Source organism: Callithrix jacchus, chromosome 20 (genome assembly GCF_049354715.1).
Source record: "Callithrix jacchus isolate 240 chromosome 20, calJac240_pri, whole genome shotgun sequence".
Classification (NCBI taxonomy): Eukaryota; Metazoa; Chordata; class Mammalia; order Primates; family Cebidae; genus Callithrix; species Callithrix jacchus.
This window is the reverse complement of record NC_133521.1, coordinates 43457733-43478725: the sequence shown is the minus strand read 5'-3', so window position 1 is coordinate 43478725 and position 20993 is coordinate 43457733. Positions and strand designations below refer to the sequence as shown.

Here is a 20993-nt window from a genome sequence, read left to right as displayed (position 1 = left end):
CGCCCGCACCCGGCCGCGCGGAGGTTTCAGTGGAGCGGAAAGAGGGGAGCGCCGCCAGCGTCGTAAAATGCCGGGCCGAGCTGCTTTCCGGCAGGCACTGGAGAGGCCGTTTTCCGGCGGCGCCGGGCGAGAAGCGCAAGTGTAGTCCGAGGCTGGGGCTTCCTAAGGGCGCGGGTCCCTTTTCCAGGAGCCGAGGCCCGAGCGGGGCCGGGACTGAGGGGCCCCCACCAGCCCGCGGCCGTGCCATCAGTTGTCGCCGCCTCGTCCCGCTTCTCTGTTGAGGCGCCGCGCAGCCGGGCAGCAGGTCCAGGCCTCAACCGCGTGCCCAGGGGCCTGCGGGGCCCTCCCGGGTCAGCATGCCCGGGGTGAAGCTGACGACCCAGGCCTACTGCAAGATGGTGCTGCACGGCGCCAAGTACCCGCACTGCGCCGTCAACGGGCTGCTCGTGGCGGAGAAGCAGAAGCCGCGTAAGGAGCACCTCCCCCTGGGCGGCCCGGGCGCCCACCACACCCTCTTCGTGGACTGCATCCCCCTCTTCCACGGCACCCTGGCCCTCGCCCCCATGCTGGAGGTGGCCCTCACCCTGGTAAGCGCGGAAAGGGCCCTTCCCCGCCCTGGCAGGCAGCCTGGCCTCCCCTCAGTCATCAGAGAGGAAGCTGGCCCAGCGGCCGCCCTCCAGCAGGATCCTAGGACCCACTCCCTAGGGTCGCCGTGGCCAGCAATGGATTCATCCGCGGTGGCGCTTGGGTCTTGGCTCTGAATAAATAGCGTCTCGTAGTAGCGTGGTGGATGCTCTTAGAAGCGCTTTAAGGCGACTAGTTACACATTCGTTTCCTGAAATCAGTAGCCTTTGTAGAAACTCGTCGTTAACTTTGTGAGGATTCGACAGTTTCCATTGAGGATTTCGAGTTGCAGGAAGTTTTCACGTTAAACGCTTAGCGTTTGGTTCTTCACACCTTCACAGAGGCGTTTCCTTTCCCGGCAAAGTGTAAATGTTGTGGTTCTTGGCTGTCGGTCCTCGAGCACCCCAGAGCTCAGACACTTTGAGAAAGGTGGTGTAGCATCGGCATCTCAGGCCTCGCTCCCCTTGAATGTGCCTGAGCTTTGTGTAAGGAAAATTTGTTCCAGTTTAGAGATCAGCACCTTATCTAGAATGTTTCCATGGCTTTTAAAAAGTTAAGGAATTTGTGTGCAATTAAACAGCAGAGCAGACGGTCTATATCCATCACGCTTTTATGTTTCCGCTTGCAGTGACCGCTTTATTGAAGTACAGTGGGGAAAAGCGCAGCATGCAGGCGGACTAGCCCGTGATTGAATTTTAGGCAGCAGCCTTTCAGTGACAGTGATCGGGGGAAAAAGACCGTCTATAAATTCCGTCAAGTTGTTAAGACCTGAAGGAGGAGTGAGCTGTGGCCTCGTCCCTGCATGCCTGAGCTGAGCTGCTGTTTGTTTTTCGTTTAAGAGTAAACTGCGATGCTAAAAAATAGTAGCTAATTCACGCAAGAAGTAGCTAAGCTTGAGAAGGTCTAAGTAAAATTTCTTTATCTGTGCTCCCCCCACCAAGTGAAACGAAGCCATTTCATAATCTGCCATTTCATAACTTAACCTAATGATGACACCCAAGTCAGTTCTGGGCAAGCAAGAAGTATTTTTTGGCAAACAGTCCTGGCCAAAGGTTACTGGGCACATCTTTGAGTGCCTGTTAAAGTTACACTTCATATCATTTCCAGGTAGGATTCAGATGATTCTGATACTTAGACGATATTTATAAAGTCAGCCATTTTCGCTCTAGAAGAAATGTACTGTCGGTACTGCAACACCGCTGGGGAGTGTGTGTATATGTTTCAACCCAGGTCTTTCCAACCATCTTTTCTTTTTTTTGGAAATAGAGTTTCACTGTTGTCGCCCAGGCTGAAGTGCAATGGCATAATCTCGGCTCACTGCAACCTCCGCTGCCCGGGTTCAGGTGATTCTCCTGCCTGAGCCTCCCGAGTAGCTGGGATTGCAGGCGCCCACTCAGCACCCGGCTAATTTTTGTATTTTTAATAGAGGCAGGTTCTTACCACGTTGGCCAGGCTGATATAGAACTCCTGATCTCAAGTAATCCACCCACCTTGGCCTCCCAAAGTGCTGGGTTTACAGGTGTGAGCCACCCGCACACCTAGCCTTTCCAACCATCTTAATTTTTCTGTTCAAGAGAATTATTTGGATCTGTGAAATGCTTTGACCTGCAGGGAGCTAGATTCATCAGCAGCATTTACGCAGGATTATTCACTTCTCCAGTAAATGCTTTTGAGTTTCTGTTCTGTGTCAGGCCTGTGCTCCAGAGGGTATGGCTGTGGATGAAACACGCAGTACCTGTTTACCACTTGAAGGCGCAGCACAGTTCCTAAACCTGACAGGCAGCTAAGTAAAAACTGGCAAGGGATTCGAGAGAAGTCAGCCAGCCTAGCCTTGGGCCATCAGGGCAATCCTGTTGCCCAGATAAGGGGGGTGTAAAGGGGCATCGGGCAGAGAGAGTTGAGCGGTGGACACATTGCTTTATAGTGACCTTGTAGATCATGCACAGGCATTTGGGCACCATCCTGAGGACAGGGAAGCCACTGGAGGAAGTGGCATGGTCAGATCTGTGTCCTCGAGTGATGGCCGCAACCTGCAGCAGAGAGGATGCTGGAGACAGGATTACACCCAAGACTAGAGGCAGGGAGATGGCAAAACTGAGCACAGCGTGTGTGCGTAGAAGGGGACAGACAAGGGAGAGCAGGATGAGAATCCAGAGGTCTTGGTGACTAATTGTACACAGACCTAGGAGAAGGAAGTGAGGGTGACGCTGGTTTGCTGGCTTGTGTTCTGGGAGGACGGTGCTCTGGGAGGATGGTGCAGGGGTGCCATTTGAGGGAAGAGGCAGAGAAGCAGGTCTGGAGGAGAGGTGATTACTTCCATTTGGGGTATGTTAAGTTTGAGATGTTCAAATGAAGAAGTCCTAGTGTTGAAAGGTGAGGAACAGGTCTGGGTACAGAGGCCAGTGGTGTGCCAGGGACTTCTGGAGCCAGGAGAGTTTGTCCTGTCTATCGCTTGGGGACTACACAGGGAAAAACTCTCCATCCACATGCTTCTTCTCCTCTCAACACAGAGGAAGCCCTCTGTGATCTAACGTATAGGAGTTTTCCCCATACACCAAGCAGCGGACAGCAGCTAGGCATCCCCGCATTGTGTTCTGCCACTGCCTACCTGGAGATAGTGTCACATCCCATCCCACAGGTTGAGGGCTCTGGTGAGTCCGGGCCTCTGGAACTTCTGGCTCACCAGCTTCAGGGTGGGATTTCCGTGGCCTCCTGGAGATAGTGTTACATCCCACAGGTTGAGGCCTCTGGAACTTCTGGCTCACCAGCTTCAGGGTGGGATTTCCCTGGCCTCCTGTTTGGGTTTGATTTGTTTGCTGGAGCGACTCAGAACTCAGGGAAACCCTTACATTACGGGTTTATCATGAAGGACCCTGGAAAGGTTACAGATGAAGAGACACGTAGGGCGAGATATGGGGAAGGGGCCTGGAAGCCCCCGTGTTCAGCTGCCGGGGGCTTTCATGTCCTCTTGGGTTTTATGGAAGCTTCATGATACCAGCATTTTTTCCCCCAGGATCTAGGGGGGACCCTCTCCTGGGAGGGTCTTAAGACCCACTGTCAGCAAGGGAGAGGGGGATAATGGAGTGGAAGGAGGGCAGGAGAAGGTGAGGCCCAGCAGCCCTGAGGCTCACGCACCTGGCATTCTAACAGAAGACTAACCAGGGCCGTGAGGAGCCAGGAATGGGGAGGAAGACTGGTATCTCTTACCACACCCCAGGAACATGGCCTGGGGGACGCTCTGGCTTTTATGGGGTGAGTGGAGGAGGAGTTACAGAGCGACTGAGGACCAGCCCAGGGGTGGGAGAAGAAGGTGTGGCTGCCAGCCAGGTAAAATCCTGTCAGAAGGAGCTTCTTAAAGAACTTGAACCTCACTTGGGATATCAGCCATCACTTATTCTAAGCATTCTTACGTAACCTTGACAGAGTTAAACACTTGTGTTCCTACGATGGGATACGAATGCAGTACTTGACGGAATTAAACCCGGGGCCTGTAAACAACTGCATTTGAATCACCTGTACGGGTATTTTCCCCAGGAGAGCCGGGCTGCCTCCCAAACCACTTACTTGGCAGGGAAGATGCCCAGAGGGGACCTTGACTGCCTCCTACCTGAGCGTGAAAGGGCACCGCAGGGGGCCGCTCTGACCTTGCTCCCTCACCCAGCTCCGAGTTAGCTCCGCACTGTAGACACCCAGCTTCAGCACCTCCCCTGACAATGAGTCCCCGCCCAGCAAGTTAGGGCCACACTAGGTTCCCTCAGTAGTGAAAACAAGCAGCCCAGGTTTATCCTTGCCAAGCAGTAGTTGTTCATACTGACTCTTTTTTTTTTGTAATAGAGACAGAGTCTCACTCTGTCTCCCAGGCTGGAGTACAGTGATGTGATCTCAGCTCACTGGAACCTCTGCTTCCCAGGTTCAAGCATTTCTCCTGCCTCAGCCTCCCAAGTAGCTGCGACTACAGGTGCACGCCACCACGCCTCGCTAATTTCTTTTGTATTTTAGTGGAGACGGGGTTTCGCCATGTTTCCCAGGCTGGTCTTAATCTCTTGACCTCAGGTAGTCCGCCTGCCTCAGCCTCCCAAAGTGCTAGGATTACAGGTGTGAGCCACCTCGGCTGGCCCTGACTTTTCTTTTGTTGGCAAAAACTCATTGCCTCAGCAGTTGACAGATGTGAAAAAGACACCAGTCCAGTGCATGTGGAATAACTTGCAGAGGAAAGTTACAGAGGAAAATTTGCAGTTGGAGTCCATCCAAAAATTTTTTAACTTCAATTAAGCTATTTAAATTTCTATTTAACTTTTGACTTACTGACTTTCTAACCTGAATGCAATGAAAAATCTCAGTGTTTACTGCCACAGTTTATCAGGTTCTCAGCTACGGACGATGCAATTTTAACAAAGCATCGGCCAGGCGTGGTAGCTCACACCTGGAATCCTAGCACTTTGGGAGGCCGAGGCAGGTGGATCACAAGGTCTAGCGTTCAAGACCAGCCTGGCCAACATGGTGAAACCCCGTCTCTACTAAAAATACAAAAAGTAGCTGGGCATGGTGGCACACGCCTGTAGTCCCAGCTACTTGGGAGGCTGAAGTGAAAGAATTGCTTGAACCCGGAGGCGGAGGTTGCAGTGAGCCGCGATTGCACCACTGCACTCCAGCCTGCGCGACAGAGCGAGACTCCATCTTAAAAAAAAAAAAGGCATGTAAATCCATGCATCTGTGTAAGTGAGGCCTTACTCTCATGGCTCTGTTCTATTCAGAGAGCTTTGCACTGGAATTATTTTTGATAAGTGGAAAGACATAGGCTGTGCATCAAAGGGCAGCATTAGATTCCTTTGAACGGCTTTTCGTTATTTTCCATTACAAAAAAATCCTTGTATTTCTGCATGCTTTTTTTTTAAGTACTTAATGCCTATTAACTTATTTATCCTTATAACCCTTTGACGCAGATAGTGAAGGAATTATTTCTAAAAGCAGCAACCCATGAAATGCTAGTAGGAAAATTAGCTTGAACCTGTTTCTCTGATCCCTTTTTGTCCTTTCCCCGGTTGATTTGTGGAGCAGCTTTCTGGGTGTTCTGTTCCGGTGACTTGCTTGCCTGCTGATTAGCCTCATCACCATGGTTTCAGGCCAGAATTCTTGCTGTGGCCTCCATGTGGAGGCCCTGTGCTCCTCTCAGTGGCTGCCCTTGAGCTCTCCCATGCCCCCTCCCTCCTGGCCTTTGTTCCTCTCCAGAATATTCACGTGCTACCCTGGGCATGGGGAGAGGGCTGCTCCGGTTCCCGCTTTGAGCCCTTCCCCCTGAACTTCATCTTCCATCTCCATCCCATTGACTTCCCAAGCTTTTTCATGGTTCCCACTCCTCCTCATTTCGTAGAGAAATCAGCAGCTGACTTGAGAAGGAGCGTTCCTTCTCAGTGAAAATAGCAATCCCTCTACTTCTCAACTCCAAGGCCTACTTTGTGCTACAGACAGGAAGACTCAGCAGGTTACCCTCAGCTTGTGGGTAAGTGGCAAGTTGCGGTCCCTGCCTCGCCTTCTGCACAGTTACTGTACAGTGACGGGGCGTTGGGGGATAGTGTGGGTCTTAGCAAGGCTGCTGCAGGAAGTTAGTGCCTCTGGGCAGAGCCCCGCTGGGAATGAATGGAAGGGCCCCAGCCCTGTTAATAGTTCTCTCCCGTGTCTGGAACAGAAGGAGCTAAAAGGGCGTTGAGCAGAGGGTGGTGGACTCCTGCCAAGGTGAAAATGACCTTTCTCTACACAAAGTAAATGAAACTGCATGAGCAGATGCAGAATGTGGAGCTGTCTGTATGTATTGTCATTTTGACTACAGTGACAATGGTCTCCACAGTTTCTGCCTGAATTTTTATTTTCATCTTGATATTTCACAAGATGCACATCAGAGTGTGGGGTGTCACACAGAAAAACAGGGACATGGAAATAGATCTGTTGGGGACAGAAGTTGAGTGGCTTCTCCACCCTTGCCTTGCCTTGCTTTGGAGCAAGCTAGTTGCGTTGACTGTAGATGCCGCTTAAATCCTCAAATGACCCTCCCATGTCAGCCTCCCAGGTGGCTGGGACCGCAGGTGTGTGCCACCCTGTCCGGCTAATTTTTAGTTTTTTTGTAAAGACAAGGTTTCACCATGTTGCTCAGGCTGATCTTGGACTCCTGGGTTTGCATGCAGGAACCATTTGGGCTGAGGGCACGATCTTGCAGCCACTGGAGACCTGGCTGCCCCACCCACACCCACACCCCCAGCACGCCTCATCTTCTTCTACCAGCTCACTCCACTCTCACCTGACATCTAGTTCCAAATTCCAGACCATCAGAGGAAGCTGCCCTTCCTGTTAGAACTTGTTCACCCTGCTGCTGTGTGCTGAGGCCTGGCCAAGTCTTTGTTCCTCCCTTCGAGTTCTCCATTCCCTAGTTGGTGAACCGGCTATGTGTGCCCCTCACAGGCATACATAGAGCTAACTTGGTTATTCTTGTTTGTGCCATTCTAAAGCCAGGCCAGCGCTTCTGTGACCTGATTCACTTTAAGGGCAGGGCGGCCTCTTCCAAGAGGTTTGCTGGAAGTTTCAGGTCATGACGTTTTTCTGCTGGAATTTGGTTGGGCTCTTGGAGTTTTTCTTACAGGAATTTGTCCCTCAACAGGCAAAATCTAAATTGAGAGGTACATAGTGTTTGTCACAGGAATCATCTTTTGTACCAAGTGCTTTCTGTACTCTGAGAGCAGGTACAAGGTGACACCATATGTGTTTACTGGGCTACACGTCCTGACCGGGTGGCTCCATCACCCCAGGAAGGCGGTGGAGGAGCCAGCTGAGACTGCTGCTGGGGGTCTTCAGGAAGTTGTCTGTAGCTAAATAAAAATAAAATATGTCCTGTGCTTTTCCTGGAAAACTTTGTATGGTGTGGTCAGCTGAGTAGTAACCCCCCAGATAATGTCAACGTCCTAATCCCCAGGCCTTCCATAGCAAAAGGGACTTTGCAGATGTAATTAAGAACTTGGGGTGGAGAGATTATCCTGGATTATCTGGGTGTGCCTCATGTAATCACAAAGGCCTTTGTAAAAGGGAGGCAGGAAGGTCAGAGTGAGAAGAGAAGGATGGTGGAAGCAGAGGTCAGAGTGATGTGGCTGTGAGCCAAGGAATGCAGGCAGCCTCTAGATGCTGAGAAAGGTAAGGAAAAGGACTCTCCCCTAGAGCGTCCTGAAGAAGCACCGCTCTGCCGACCCGTACAAACTTCTGACCTATAATATAAAAACATTTTGGCTGGCATCATCCTTAGCAAACTAACACAGGAACAGAAAACCAACCAAACACCTCATGTTCTCATAACTGGGAGTTGAACAATGAGAACACATGGACACAGGGAGGGGAACAACACGCAGCAGTGCCTATCAGAACAGGGGAGCGAGGGAGGGGAGAGCAAATAGCTAATGCTCGTGGGGCCTAAAACCTAGGTAATGGGTTGGTGGGTGCAGCAAACCCCAAAGCACATGAATACCTACGTAGCCACCTGCATGCTCTGCACATGTGTCCCGGAACTTAAAGATTTAAAAAAATATGCTTAAATCAAGTACAGTTTACCTCAGAAATGGAAGAAGTTAGGGAATTAGAAGTTAGAAAATCAAAAAATGTACACATTAAAAATTCTGAGAAGAAAATCATACGATAATCTCAATGGATGGCGAAAAAAGCCCTCAATAAAATGTATTACTTTCCTTAAAAAAAAAAAAAAAAAATGTTTTGTCTGGGCATGGGGGCTTGCACCTGTAATGTCAGCACTTTGGGAGCCAAGGCTGGAGGGTTGCTTGAACCCAGGAGTCCACGATCAGCCTGGGCAACATGGTGAGACCTTGTCTTTACAAAAAAATTTAAAAATCAGCCAGACAGGGTGGCACACACCTGTAGTCCCAGCCACTAGGGAGGCTGAGGTGGCAGGATCACTTGAGCCAAGGAGTTCAAGGTTTCAGTGAACTGTGATCTCACCACTGCACTGTAGCCTGGACAACGGAGCGAGACTGTCTCAAAAAAAAAAAAGTGTTTTTTTTAAGCCACTAATTATGTGTAACTTGTCACAAGGGCAATAGGAAACTAAGACAGTGGCCAATCTATGAAAATAAGGGCAGCCTGCACTGGAGAGCATGGATAGGGACTCCTCAAGGGAGGACACACTCAGGAGGCCGGCTCAGGATGGCAGATGAAGGCTGGGAGCATGGTGCGAAAGGATCAGCTAATCAGGGAACCCTGACCAAATTTAGAGCCGGGCCCTTTGATAGTGGATAGAGATGTTTGCTATAAGCAGCAATAGAAAGCTTCTGGAATCTGTTCCATTCAGAGGGGATAGAAACAGAATATGAGTCGTTTGAGAGCTGTTTTCAGCAAAGTGCCAGTGATAGCACCATTATAGATATTTTAGGGGCATAATCCTGATCTTTTATGTGGATAACCAGAATGTCTAGTTGATTCACTGAGCCCTAGTTTTGACCCAATATGGTAATTCATGAGCTCTTAGGAGGCCAGAAATGTCCTAATCCTGTGCAAGCCAGGGACCCTTGGACTGTAACTGTCTTGTCTGCTTTTGGTCACGAAGGAGACTTGGAGGCCCAAACCAGAATTCAAAAAAAAGAGCAGTAGGATTGTGTTTAAAAAACATGCACACGTTTTTAATCAGTTAATTTACTGCAAAAAAAAAAAAGGGTACCAATTTTGTTTCCCCTTGTGCAGACTGAGAATAGACTTTATTGCAAGGTATTAAAGTCCTTACGACAAAACAGAATAGCCTTTTGTTGTTTTTAATAACAGTCTTAGACCTGCAGGAAGCTGCATCTGATAAGAAACGTGGTATCATAAAAGCAATGCCAAAATGTCAGCGGTCCACCCCATGCTCCCATTTCAGAGCACACTGTAGAGAATGCAGGACATAGGCATATGTGCACCTTCCTAACTTTGTGCCTCTTTACCCTACACCCCAGCTGAGGGGGATGTCATGACGTGGTGCTCAGAGTGCTGAAATGGCGTATTAACAGACTTGCTTTGGCCGGGCGCAGTGGCTCATGCCTGTAATCCCAGCACTTTGGGAGGCTGAGGTGGGCGGATCACCTGAGGTCAGGAGTTTGAGACTAGCCTGACCAACATGGTGAAACTCTGTCTTAAAAGAAAAAAAAAAGACTTGCTTTGAAAGGTACTGAGATTCCCCTTCATGCTCTACTCTTACCTGGTTGTGCAAACTTAGAACCTCTCTAAGCTTTGTTTCCTTAACTATGAAGGATTGATTTAAATAATTTTAAGGATTTCTCAAGCCCCAGAAAGCCCCACTTATTTATAAGAGAAGGTGGGTAAAGATGATCTCCCCTCTGACTCTCCACAGCACTGGACTGATTTAGCACCTGTAGACAAAAGGGCCTCCTGCTGGGACTGAGGAAGACGCTCATTCCTTATGTTCAAAGTCCTGCGCTTCCTGACCGTTATTCCTGAGTCCCAGCCTGTCTTCTGGGGAGCAGGGTATGAGGATTAAGATTCTGTCCTGTCTTGTCCCAGCATGTGGGGTGCGGTCTTGATGCTTGATATTTTTTGTGACTTGATATTTAAGGGAGAATCATTCATCTTTTCCCGGTTTTTGTTTCTCTTTCAGATTGATTCTTGGTGCAAAGATCATAGCTATGTGATTGCTGGTTATTACCAAGCTAACGAGCGAGTAAAGGATGCCAGGTAGGTGGATGCGGAACCCTCTCTGGGCAGGAAAGTGTGCGCATGATGGGCAGAGCCCGTCTCTCTTGTGCTTTTCAACCAGATGTGAAACCTGTGGGCCCCACGCCCCTTCCCTCTGTGCTTGTTTATAGTATTTGAGGTGAACTGTGGTGTGGATAATTCCAAACATTTCTATTAACTTTGGGTTTCTATTTTGTATCTTCTTTATTTTGCTTGAAGGGAGTTCATACAATGAAGGTGACATTCGGGGCTCTGGTTTCTGTCCCTACTCAGCTCTGCCTTGCCTCCCCTTCCCAGACCAGGGACGGCGTCAGGTGGAGGAGCACTGGGACGGAGTGCTGCTCTAGTTTCTGGTAAATAGAACAGCCTTTAGGTTTAGGGTCAATACTCTGATGAAAATGTGGTATTTCTGCCCCCTTTATACTGGCTCCAACTTCCTTTTATCAGGATCCTTCCCCCACCGAGGCTCTCACTAATAATGAAGCTGAGAATTTTTCTGTGTGTCTGCGTCATCTTGGCCCCAGCAGGAAAGGAGATGACACACACAGGTTGGGATAATCTGAGAAGGGCTTAATAAACAGGCTGTTGACAAAGGCGTGGGCTGTAGAGAAGAACGCACAGGGGTCGTGGAGTAACCATGGCTGGCGACAACAGCCCTGGCCGTCCCTCGGCTCAAAGGGCAGGGAGGAAGGAGCTGGTTAAAGAAGTCCATCTTGAGAAGAACAGTGCCCTTGGGCAGGTAGCCACAGCCAGCCTGATGTGGCCTCCCATCGGGAGGTGTGGCCCACAGCAGTCACTACGTCATGTCCCTCTTCCATTTTCCTTTGGCTGAACCCAGCCAGAAGTCAGAGGGGCAGCTAGAAAGAGTCCACACGGTACATCACGGGGGTATGTGTCAGGCTGCCCTGACGTGGCTTACTCACACTGTCAGATAGAGCCGACCCTCCAGTGTCTGGGGAGATGGGTCCTGGCGTTAGGTCCACTTGCTCAGTAAAGATGAGAAGGTGAGCTTGAGCACTCTGGAAATAATACAGTGAGCTGGTGGCAGCATTGCAATCACCAAAGAGGCACCATTGCACTTTAGAAACACAGTTCTCTTACTGTGGAGGGCTGGGTCCAGGCACAGCACCTGAGGGAGACCGATGTCCTAGGAGGTGCTGGCTCAAAGTAGTCCCTGGAAGCGCCTGCCGGGTGGTCGGGAGCACATGGGAGCCCCGTGCACGCTGGCTCTTCTGCTGCTTCCTCTGGGCCCACGGGCAGCACTTGCCTGCCCTCCTCAGCGCGTCTCTTCTGCCTCTCACTTCTGGGACGCTCTCTGTTTGATACCACCCGCCTCCCTTTGTCGATGACTTGGTGTCTTCTGTCCCTCGCTGAGCGACAGCCTGCCCACAGGGCCACATCCATCTTAGTCTTTGTTAGATGAAAGACTAGGCGTGGGCTGCGCAGGGCTGAACTGTGTGCTGAGGAAAGCGCAGCACTCTGTGCCTTGCCCTCGCGTGGCTAAGGTGAACATGAAGGGCGGTGCAGGACAGCCACCCCTGCAGGGGGCTTGGTGGCAGGGGCCCGGAGACTTACGCGCTGTGGAACGATCCAAGAAGCCCCAGGGCATAGTGTCCTGTAAAGCAGGCCCTTGAGAGTGGGCAGCGTCTTGTCAAGTGCAGACGTGGAGACTAGGAGCCTTCCAGCTGTGGGACAGCAGACACGGGGGGATGGGGCAGGGGCAGGGGCTGGAGCCGTGCCCACATGGAGGGAGATGCTAGGAAGTGAGGCTGCACAAGTAGGTTGGGCCACACATGAGGGCTCCTCCGTGCTCAGAAGCATTTTGAACTTCACCCTGCTAGCAGTGGGAAGCATGCTCGGCAGAAAGGTGGTCCTAAACCAAGCAGCGTCTCCCACAGCTGCTCCTGCAGAAGACAGGAGACTGGGCAAGTGGGAATGGCACCAGGTTGCCCAATGAGTGCAGGGGCCTCCCTTTCCTTAACCCCCAACCCACAAATTCATGCCTGGCATGGTCGCCCCACACAGACCTGTGCAGGGTCTCCCGTCCTCTTCTATGCCTGCGCCTCATCTGGCTCCCAGCCCTCATGTTCTTGCTTCTGTGCTGACCTCATTACAGCCCAGCCTGGAGTTACCCTACTCAGACACAGTTTTCCTGCTCTCCATACGTTCTTCTAGATTGTCCTCCCCGTCCTCACCTAGTCCACATCCTTCCGCGTCCTCCAGGAGATTTTGCAGTCCTTCGTGAATACTGACTTTTAAATGCATCCTGAGCAGCCATTTGTCAGATCCGTAGAGAGGGTAAACCTCAGCTAGGGGTCTGCCACCCTGGAATTGGCAGTCCAGCCCTGGTGTGCCCCGGTGGCCGAGGAGTAAGCCTAATGCTGTCCTAGCCTTGGGCTCTGTTGGGTCGTTTTATTGAAGCCTCACAGCATTGCACAGGTGAAGAAACTCCAGCCAGAGAAAGTGGCTTCACAGAGGCCATACCGCTTAGGAGCTCAGGAGCTAGGATCTTGCCAACTTCTGACTTAAGTACGGTTTTGCTTCTGTCTAGAAAACTTCACTTCTCTTCAGCCAGACCTAGCTGAAAATTTGCTCTTCTTATTCTAGAACTGTCGCCTGATTCACAGTATCTTGCAGCATGACTTGGAGGTGGGCAGACCTAGATTAAAATCCCAGGTGACTTTTAACCTCCCTGGGCCTCCGTGGCCCTGTCTGTGACATGGAGCTGAGCTCATGTCTCAGAGAGTGACCATGAAGACAGAATGAAATGGCGCACAGCGTGTTTGGCCTTGTGCATGCTTTACCGCAATGGCGGGGACTGTTATTAGTGCTGCGATTACTTTCTCAATGATACTGCTCTACTGTGGTGTTTATACCTTTTATGAATTTCCTAAACTCTAGTTCATTCCCTCAAGTTTTGTTCTGTGATTCGTTGTCCTGGGGTTTTGCTTCATAGTTAGCATTTTACGTGGGCAGGTTTCAGTGCCCGGCCCGGGCCTGAGGCAGACGCCCAGGAAGAAGCTTTTAGATACACAGTGTAATATAGCACCTCCATGCTGGCCTGCCATGGTGCTGGTGGGAGGGGTGAGCAGAATGGTCTGCCTTCGGGGTGCCGGCAGTTTTGGCTGGCAGCTGCCTCTCCTGGGAACAAGGAGTTACCAACTAGCGGGACACAAAGTGTGGCAGTCTCCATTAGGGAATGAAGTGGGTCAGTACTGGAAATTTAGTGTCTAAGACAGAAATGCAAAGTTGGCAGCTTTTTCAAATACTTGGATAGTTCATTCACTACAAATTTGTTTTAAGGGGGTGGGGACAGAGTCTCGCTGTCACCCAGGCTGGAGTACAGTGGCACGGTCTTGGTTCACTGCTACCTCTGCCTCCCAGATTCAAGCAATTCTGTCTCAGCCTCCCAAGTAGCTGTGATTACCGGAACCCACCACCACACCCAGATAGTTTCTGTATTTTTAGTGGAGACGGGGTTTCGCCATGTCAGCCAGGCTGGTCCTGATCTCCTGACCTCAAGTGATCCACCTGTCTCAGCCTCCCAAAGTGTTGGGATTACAGATGTAAGCCACCCCACCCAGCCAACTACAATTTTTTACACTCCTTTTAAAATAATAAATTTCAAGCCAGGCATCGTGGATCACACCTGTAATCCCAGCACTTTCAGAGGCCAAGGCGGGAGGATCACTGGAGCCAGTTCAAGACCAGTCTGGGCAACATAGCAAGACCTTATTTCTACAAAAAAAATACGAAAAATTAGCTGGACATGGTGACGCACGCCTGTGGTCCCAGCTACTGGGGAGGCTGGGGCAGGAAGATTACTTGAGCCTGTGCGGTTGAGACTGCAGTGAGCCATGGTCTTGCCACTGTACTCCAGCCTGGGCAATGGAGCAAGACCCCATCTCAAAAATCGGCAAATAGATAGGTAAATGTTAAGAGTTCTTGCACATCTAAAATGGTAGTTTTTCCTTTTAATGAGTATTTCTTCACCCTCTTCCCAATAAAAATCACCAAGCACACGCAGCGTTAAAAGTGTGAGGGAAAGGACTTTGCAGGCTCTTTGTAGCAAGCGTGTTCCTCAGCAAACGCGGGAGCAGGCATAGGTGTGCATGGGCACCCTGAGGGCTGTGTACCCGCTCCTCCGCTTCTCACCATGTGCTGTCGGTGCCATGGGGACCTGGCACTCACTGACTCCTGATCGGCACAGTGAAGCACTGCCTTGTCTGCACTAGGAGCTGCCATGATGCTGCTTTCTTAAATACGATTTGCTTCCACCTGGAAAACTTCCCCTTCCCTCTTAAGTCATATTTTTCTTAACACTGCAGACCATCACTTTGTCAATTTTGAAAATAAAAATAGAATCATAGAAGATAATTTGTTCTCATAAAACATTATTAATTTTTTAGCCTAATCACAAGGGAAGGATTGTAACTATATGTAGCGTGTGTTGTTGATTAACTTAAAAAAATTCATGTATTTTTGTGGCTGTTAAATAGGATGGCTCTCGGTTCCTGCCACAAAAAGCTGAAACGCTTAATTTTGCAGGGCAGATAGGTTGCACAAAAGGAAAGCTGCACATTACACGGACTCCGTGTTGGAGCCTCTTAGAAATAAATCCTCAGAACTCCAGCGGGGCGGGGGTTGGGGGTGGCTCATCCAGGGTGATTTGGCAGGGCTTTGTGGCAAGGGTGGCATGTCTTCTGGGCACTGGAAGAGGGGAAGCAATTCAGTAAGGAGAGCTTGGTCTGGAGAGCCAGACAGGGAACAGTGTGAGTAGAACAAGAAGGGCATGTGAGGGAGAAAACACAGGCAGATTTATGAAAATCAAAGACACAGCATTGCTCCTGCAAATAAGCATGGTAGTTCAGTTCACCGTGAGGAAGGCCCGACTGCCAGCTGAGGATGGCAGCCTTCACCTTGCAGGCAGTGGTGAGCAACGGTCTGTGGGGCTGCGAGCACCGGGGGACGCGACGGAAGTTGTGTTTTAGGAAAATTCAGTTAAGGAAACTTTTCAGGTTACATCGGATAAGAAGAGCCTAAGCTTGACTTGATGGCATGTGGCTGTGGTCCCAGCTCCTTGTGAGGCTGAGCAAGGAGGATTGATTGAGACCAGGAGTTTGAGGCTGTGATCACACCTATAAATAGCCACCATGCTCCAGCCTAAGTGATAGAGCGACACTCTTTCTCTTTTTTTTTTTTTTGACATGGAGTCTCACTCCGTCAGCCAGGCTGGAGTGCAATGGCACAATCTCAGCTCACCACAACCTCCACCTCCTGGGTTCAAGCGATTCACCTGTCTCAGCCTCCTGAGTAGCTGGGACTGCAGGTGTATACCACCACGTCCGGCTAATTTATGTATTTGTAGTTAGAGACAGGGTTTCACCATGTTGGCCAGACTGGTCTCAAACTCCTGACCTCAGGTGATCCACCCACCTCAGCCTCCGAGAGTGCTGGGATTATAGGCCTGAGCCACTGCACCCAGCTGACCCTGTCTCTTTAAAAGCAGAGCAAGAGTCTAGAAATTATGAGACTCTTTAGGGAGCAGTTCCAGAAGCCCCTGACTAAGGTACAAGTCTGAAGGAAATGAAGGGCAGGGAGAATGCAGGAGGGAAGGGCAGAGAAAGGGAACACTGCTGGGCAACTGGGCATACCACGCAAACAGGCCTTTGCCTCCCTCCAACCAGAAAGCCCTGGTGATGGGGATCTTGAGAGGGCATCTCCTAATGAAGTCTCCCAGGAACCCAGCGGAGAGTGGTCTGCAGGGTGGGGAGAACAAAGGGAAAGGCAGCCTCAGGTCCGAGAGGCTGGAAGCAGAATGGGTTGGCCTGAGCTTGATAGGTTCCCACAGGGAGGCTTTTAAGAGGCCAGCGAGCTTTCCACCATCAGGCAGTGCTCAGGAGACTTCCAGAGTGCTGCTCTGCAGGCCAGTGGGTAGGCGGCAGATTGTGCAGAGCTGTGGGGAGGACGTGCAAGACTAGCAGCCTGTTAAAGAAGTTCAGGAAACAGGCTTGGAAAGGAGGAAGGAAGCTGGACAGCAGCCAGAGGGAACCAGTTAGGTGCCTTTGGTTTTCCCTGAAAACAAAGACTTGCACAGATTTGAAGTCAGAACTGGGGCCAGGCACAGAAGGAATATAAGTAAGGCCCCAAGGAGAAGGCCCCTTCCTGCCATAGGTGAGAAGAAGAACTGTGTTTGGAGACGTGGAGCAGGGATGGCGTGGGGGCTGCTCTGTGATCCGCTCCGTTAACTTCAGGTAGAAAGGTATCACTCAGCGTTCGGTGGTGGCAGCGCCAGAGCCAGCTGTTGAAGCTCATGAGCATGGAGAAGATGTGCAAGGCTGAGGATTCCTAAAGCAGGATGGACTGCCAGCTGCCCTGAGGTCGCTCTTGTTGCAGTGGACAGGTTGCTTTGCTAGCGTGCAGATGGAGAAGGCGGGCCCAGGAGGCTTGGAGTTTGGCCCCGGGGCTGGCAGGCACCCAGCAGCGCAGTTTATCTGCCTGCTTCAGGCCACTCTCCGCTGGGTTCCTGGGAGACTTCATTAGGAGATGCCCTCTCAAGATCCCCATCACCAGGGCTTTCTGGTTGGAGGGAGGCAAAGGCCTGTTTGCGTGGTATGCCCAGTTGCCCAGCAGCGTTCCCTTCCTTGCTGGCCACACCCATCACAGTGCGGCTGTAGTCACCAGGAGCCACTGGAAATGGGCGAAACGTATTTACCTGGCAGGAGAGCCCCCACGATCACAAAGCTGGCCTTCCCACAGCAAGGCTGATCCAGTGCACTCCAGATGCGTGACCCCTGTGGTTTCTTCATATGCGGGGAACTGCACTCACTTTCCCCTGCAATAAAAATGCTTAAGTAGGCTGGGCACAGTGGCCCATGCCTGTAAGCACCTTGGGAGGCCAAGGTAGTAGAATTGCTTGAGGCCAGGAGTTCAAGACCAGCCTGGGCGACATAGCAGGACCTCATCTCTACCAAAAAAATAAAATTACTGGGTGTGGTGGCATGTGCCTATAGTCCCAGCTACTCAGGAGGTTTAAGTGGTATTGCTTGAGCCCAGGAATTCAAGGTTACAGTGGGCTGTGATTGGGCACTCCAGCGTGGGCAACGGAGCAAGACCCTATCTCTACCAAAAAATTCAGTAATAAGTAGACAGGTGAAATGAGCACCTGCAGCACATTGGCTCTGCCAGTCTCTCTGTCGTTGCTTGTTAAGTCTTGGTGGTGTGACCGTGCCTTTTGTAAACAGTGTTGAATGGCGTTGACTGGAAGGTGGTGGCCTGACTGTGTTTCTTTGGCAGTCCAAATCAGGTTGCAGAGAAGGTGGCCTCCAGAATCGCCGAGGGCTTCAGTGACACTGCACTCATCATGGTAAGTGGCTTCTGTGCTGCCGGCGAGGCCCTTACGCCTCCTCTGGCCCACGTGGAGCTTGCTCTGCAGCAGTTTCCTTCCCGCTAACCCCTTCACTCATTTATCTGCTTGAGACCATTGCCGACTCTTGCAGTTTCTCCCAGCTGCAGACCTAGGGCTGTCAAATCCCAGGCCATGGCTCATGTGCTCCCGCATCACCACACGAGTGGGAGTGGGGTCCCCTGCCAGCTGCGCCACCACCTGGGAACCTGTTAGAAATGCGAATTCCAGGCACCCACCCCAGATGCCACTGAATCAGAAATGGGGGGGGCGGGGCCCAGCAGTCCGTATTAGCACACCTGCCGGATGATTCTGATCCGAACACGCCAAGCGTGAGAAGCCCTGGATTAGAACAGCCAGCACAGCCTCTGGGGCGCAGGGAAGGAAGGCGCTTGTGTGTGAGCTGATGACCTCGAGGGCCTTGCTGAACAGCCTTGATTCAGACAGAATCCTGGGATGAGGGAAGAAGTCACGTTTGGAAGCTTCGCTTTTGTGAAAAAACAATGAAGGACTTGCCATTTTCCTGCATAACACAACAGGTTTTCTCAGGCCACACCCTCATGCCACACCACAGACCGGCTCTGTGGGAAGAGTTCTGCCTAGCCAGCGTGGGTGCTGCTGCAGGGAGAGCTGAGGAGGCGCCTGCCACTACTCCTCAGCTAGCATTCTGTTCACTCTCGTGTCCTTTGCCTTGTGCTCAGGTGGACAACACCAAGTTTACGATGGACTGCGTAGCGCCTACGATCCACGTGTACGAGCACCATGAGAACAGATGGCGGTGCAGAGACCCACACCAGTGAGTGCCGCCGCATGCTGCCGCGCTGGCTGGGCTCCATCGGCACCCAGCTACGGGAGAGCTGTTCTCACCCGCCCCACCCGTGTTTTCAGTTAGTGTTTTCTCCAGAGGCGTGAATCCGAGCAGATTCCCTGACACCTGTGGGCCCCAGTGCTCCAGTGCTTCCAGGCAGTAGAGGGAACTTCCCTCCCTGGGCCCTAGGGCACAGACATTCTTCCCAGGCCTTTGCTTTGATGCATCTGTGGCCACTCAGAAAGCTTCAGCCATTTGCCTCCAACTTTTTCAGAATGCCATGTGAGGGGCATCCCCTCCATGTCTTAACCATGTTTTCTGTGCTCCACATACGTCTTCATGCGGTTACAGTGCCCATGGCTGTCAGTACCCTGCATCCTCCCTCCTCATACCACTGCATGTGGCTGGCCTTCTCTCCTGATGCTGTCTACAAGCCGCCCGTTTTCACTGTTAGATGCTCACTTCTTCATGTTTGACCCGCAGTGACTACTGTGAAGACTGGCCAGAGGCACAGAGGATCTCAGCCTCGCTCCTGGACAGCCGGTCCTACGAGACGCTCGTGGATTTCGATAACCACCTGGACGACATTCGGAATGACTGGACAAACCCAGAGATCAACAAAGCTGTTCTGCACCTGTGCTAAGCAGGCGTCGCCGCGGCTGCGCTCTGGGCACTTCCACCACGTCGAAGAAGAAAACCTATTTTTAAATGTAAATAAAATATCTTGTATCCTGTGTGGAAAGCTGACCATTTTAAGAAGTGGCATGTGCCTTGAAAGGGGGCAGAGTGTTGAGTCGGTCATGTTGGTGACACAGAGTCTCTAGGAGAGGTGCAGCCATCCCGTCTGACTGTCCCTGTGGACTCTCTCTCTGTTGTATGTTGCGCTAATCCTCCAAATCAAAGCTCTTTCTGCTTGTGCAAGATTGTTCCTATTAAACACTTCTAACTACCCTTTTATAATCTGGAGAGAATACTTTTTAAGGTTTGTCAACTATCTTTTTTAGATGAAAAAAAAAAGCCCACATCTTATACTCCAATGAGTGTGTTTGTGAGTTTTTATCCTGTTTGAATTTTGGTGTCATCCAGGCACCTGGGATTAGGGTAGACCCGTGGAGTGCTGGTCCTGAGCTGTTGGAGAAGCTGTGCGTGGGTGTTTCTGTGGTAGGCTAGGCTGTGAACAGCACTGCTCGTGGAGTCGGCTCACAGAGCCACTGCAGCTCCGTACCACGGAGCCACGGAGTGACACCACTGTTGTGGAGAAGCCTGTATCGTTAGGGGCAAAAGCGAACATCTCTGGGAACAGGAGCTCAGTGCAGTGCTCCCCAGTTACCCAGAAAGCTCACGTGCCTGCAGGCCCGGGAGAAGGGATGATCATTTCTTTTGTATTAGGAAAAACAATATGTAGACTTCCTGAGTTGTACAGAGTAGCGTCTGTGCTTTTATACTTAGAACATTTGGTCAAGTTTTCTAACCAAACCATAGAAAATTGAGAGGGAATCTTTATGGTACCTTTACCTTTTTCCTTTTTATATGAATTATTTTGTACACGTTCAGAGAGTGGTACCTTTCCTGTCTTCTTGGACTGCGTGGAGGAATGTGTAACGATTGGTGTGGCGTATTGAAAGGGTTTGTGATACAGCAGTCACTATTTTAGCACATAGGAAAAAACTGAGACATCGCTACAATAAATGTGCTTTGTTTAATCCACCAAATTCTCTCTTCCCCTTTCTTCTAATACCTCTTACTCTTGATTGTTTAAGCTGGCATTCTTTCACGTGGGGAGCACAGGAAAGGGTGAGCTGCCTGTGGGCCCCCTTCTCTCCCCCGCCCTTAGATGCCACAGCGTCACAGCTGGAACAAGTAGGCAGTCTTGTTCAGAATGGGCTTGGGTTTGTTTCATAAAGGGAGAAGAATCGCCTCCAGCATTTGCTCATAAGAAGCTGTTCTGTCCTAAGACTGCAACAGGAGCATAGGCTACCTACAATGAGAAGTCCGGGGAGCCGGCAGAGCTGCTTGGAATGCAGCTGTGCTGAAGGTTAGCTAAAAATACACCCTTCCGAAAGCCCTGCAAGGCGGTTTCCCTGTGTCGCCTCCCTGTAGAGCTGTTTTCCTTGCTTCTCTTGCCTCCCAGGAGCGTACGCTGTTCTCCATTTTGGATTTAGGCCAAAGCTTAAACTACATACCTGTTCCCTGTCTGTGGCTGAGTCAGGCTTAAATTTTCTAAAGAAAGTTTATGAGATACCCTGAAGCAAAGGATATATTTGTGAATAAGGCAAAACAGATACTCGCTCCTGTATTCCTTGTAAAAATAGCAGAAGCCTCTGCGGAGCCCCTAGACCCTATGCTGAGACCTCTCTCTCTCTCTCTCTCAGTCTCCACATACTGTGCTATGTAGTCTCTGCTGCCTCCCTCTTACCATCCCCTCAAAACATAGAGCCTGGCCCT

The 20993-nt window shown here is 50.9% G+C and overlaps 1 protein-coding gene across 2 annotated transcripts; it reads left to right on the top strand.

The window, feature by feature from the left end:
- Nucleotides 1-110: 110 nt before the first annotated feature.
- Nucleotides 111-20255, top strand: EMC8 (ER membrane protein complex subunit 8). Of its 2 annotated transcripts, XM_002761230.7 has the most exons (5): nucleotides 111-587; nucleotides 10259-10335; nucleotides 17632-17701; nucleotides 18442-18536; nucleotides 19032-20255. In XM_002761230.7, the coding sequence occupies exons 1-5, from the start codon at nucleotides 357-359 to the stop codon at nucleotides 19189-19191; spliced, it is 633 nt and encodes a 210-aa protein (XP_002761276.1). In that variant the 5' UTR covers nucleotides 111-356; the 3' UTR covers nucleotides 19192-20255. The 2 variants fall into 2 exon arrangements, with proteins under 2 accessions (XP_002761276.1, XP_008984575.1); XM_008986327.5 differs by lacking the exon at nucleotides 18442-18536.
- Nucleotides 20256-20993: the final 738 nt, after the last annotated feature.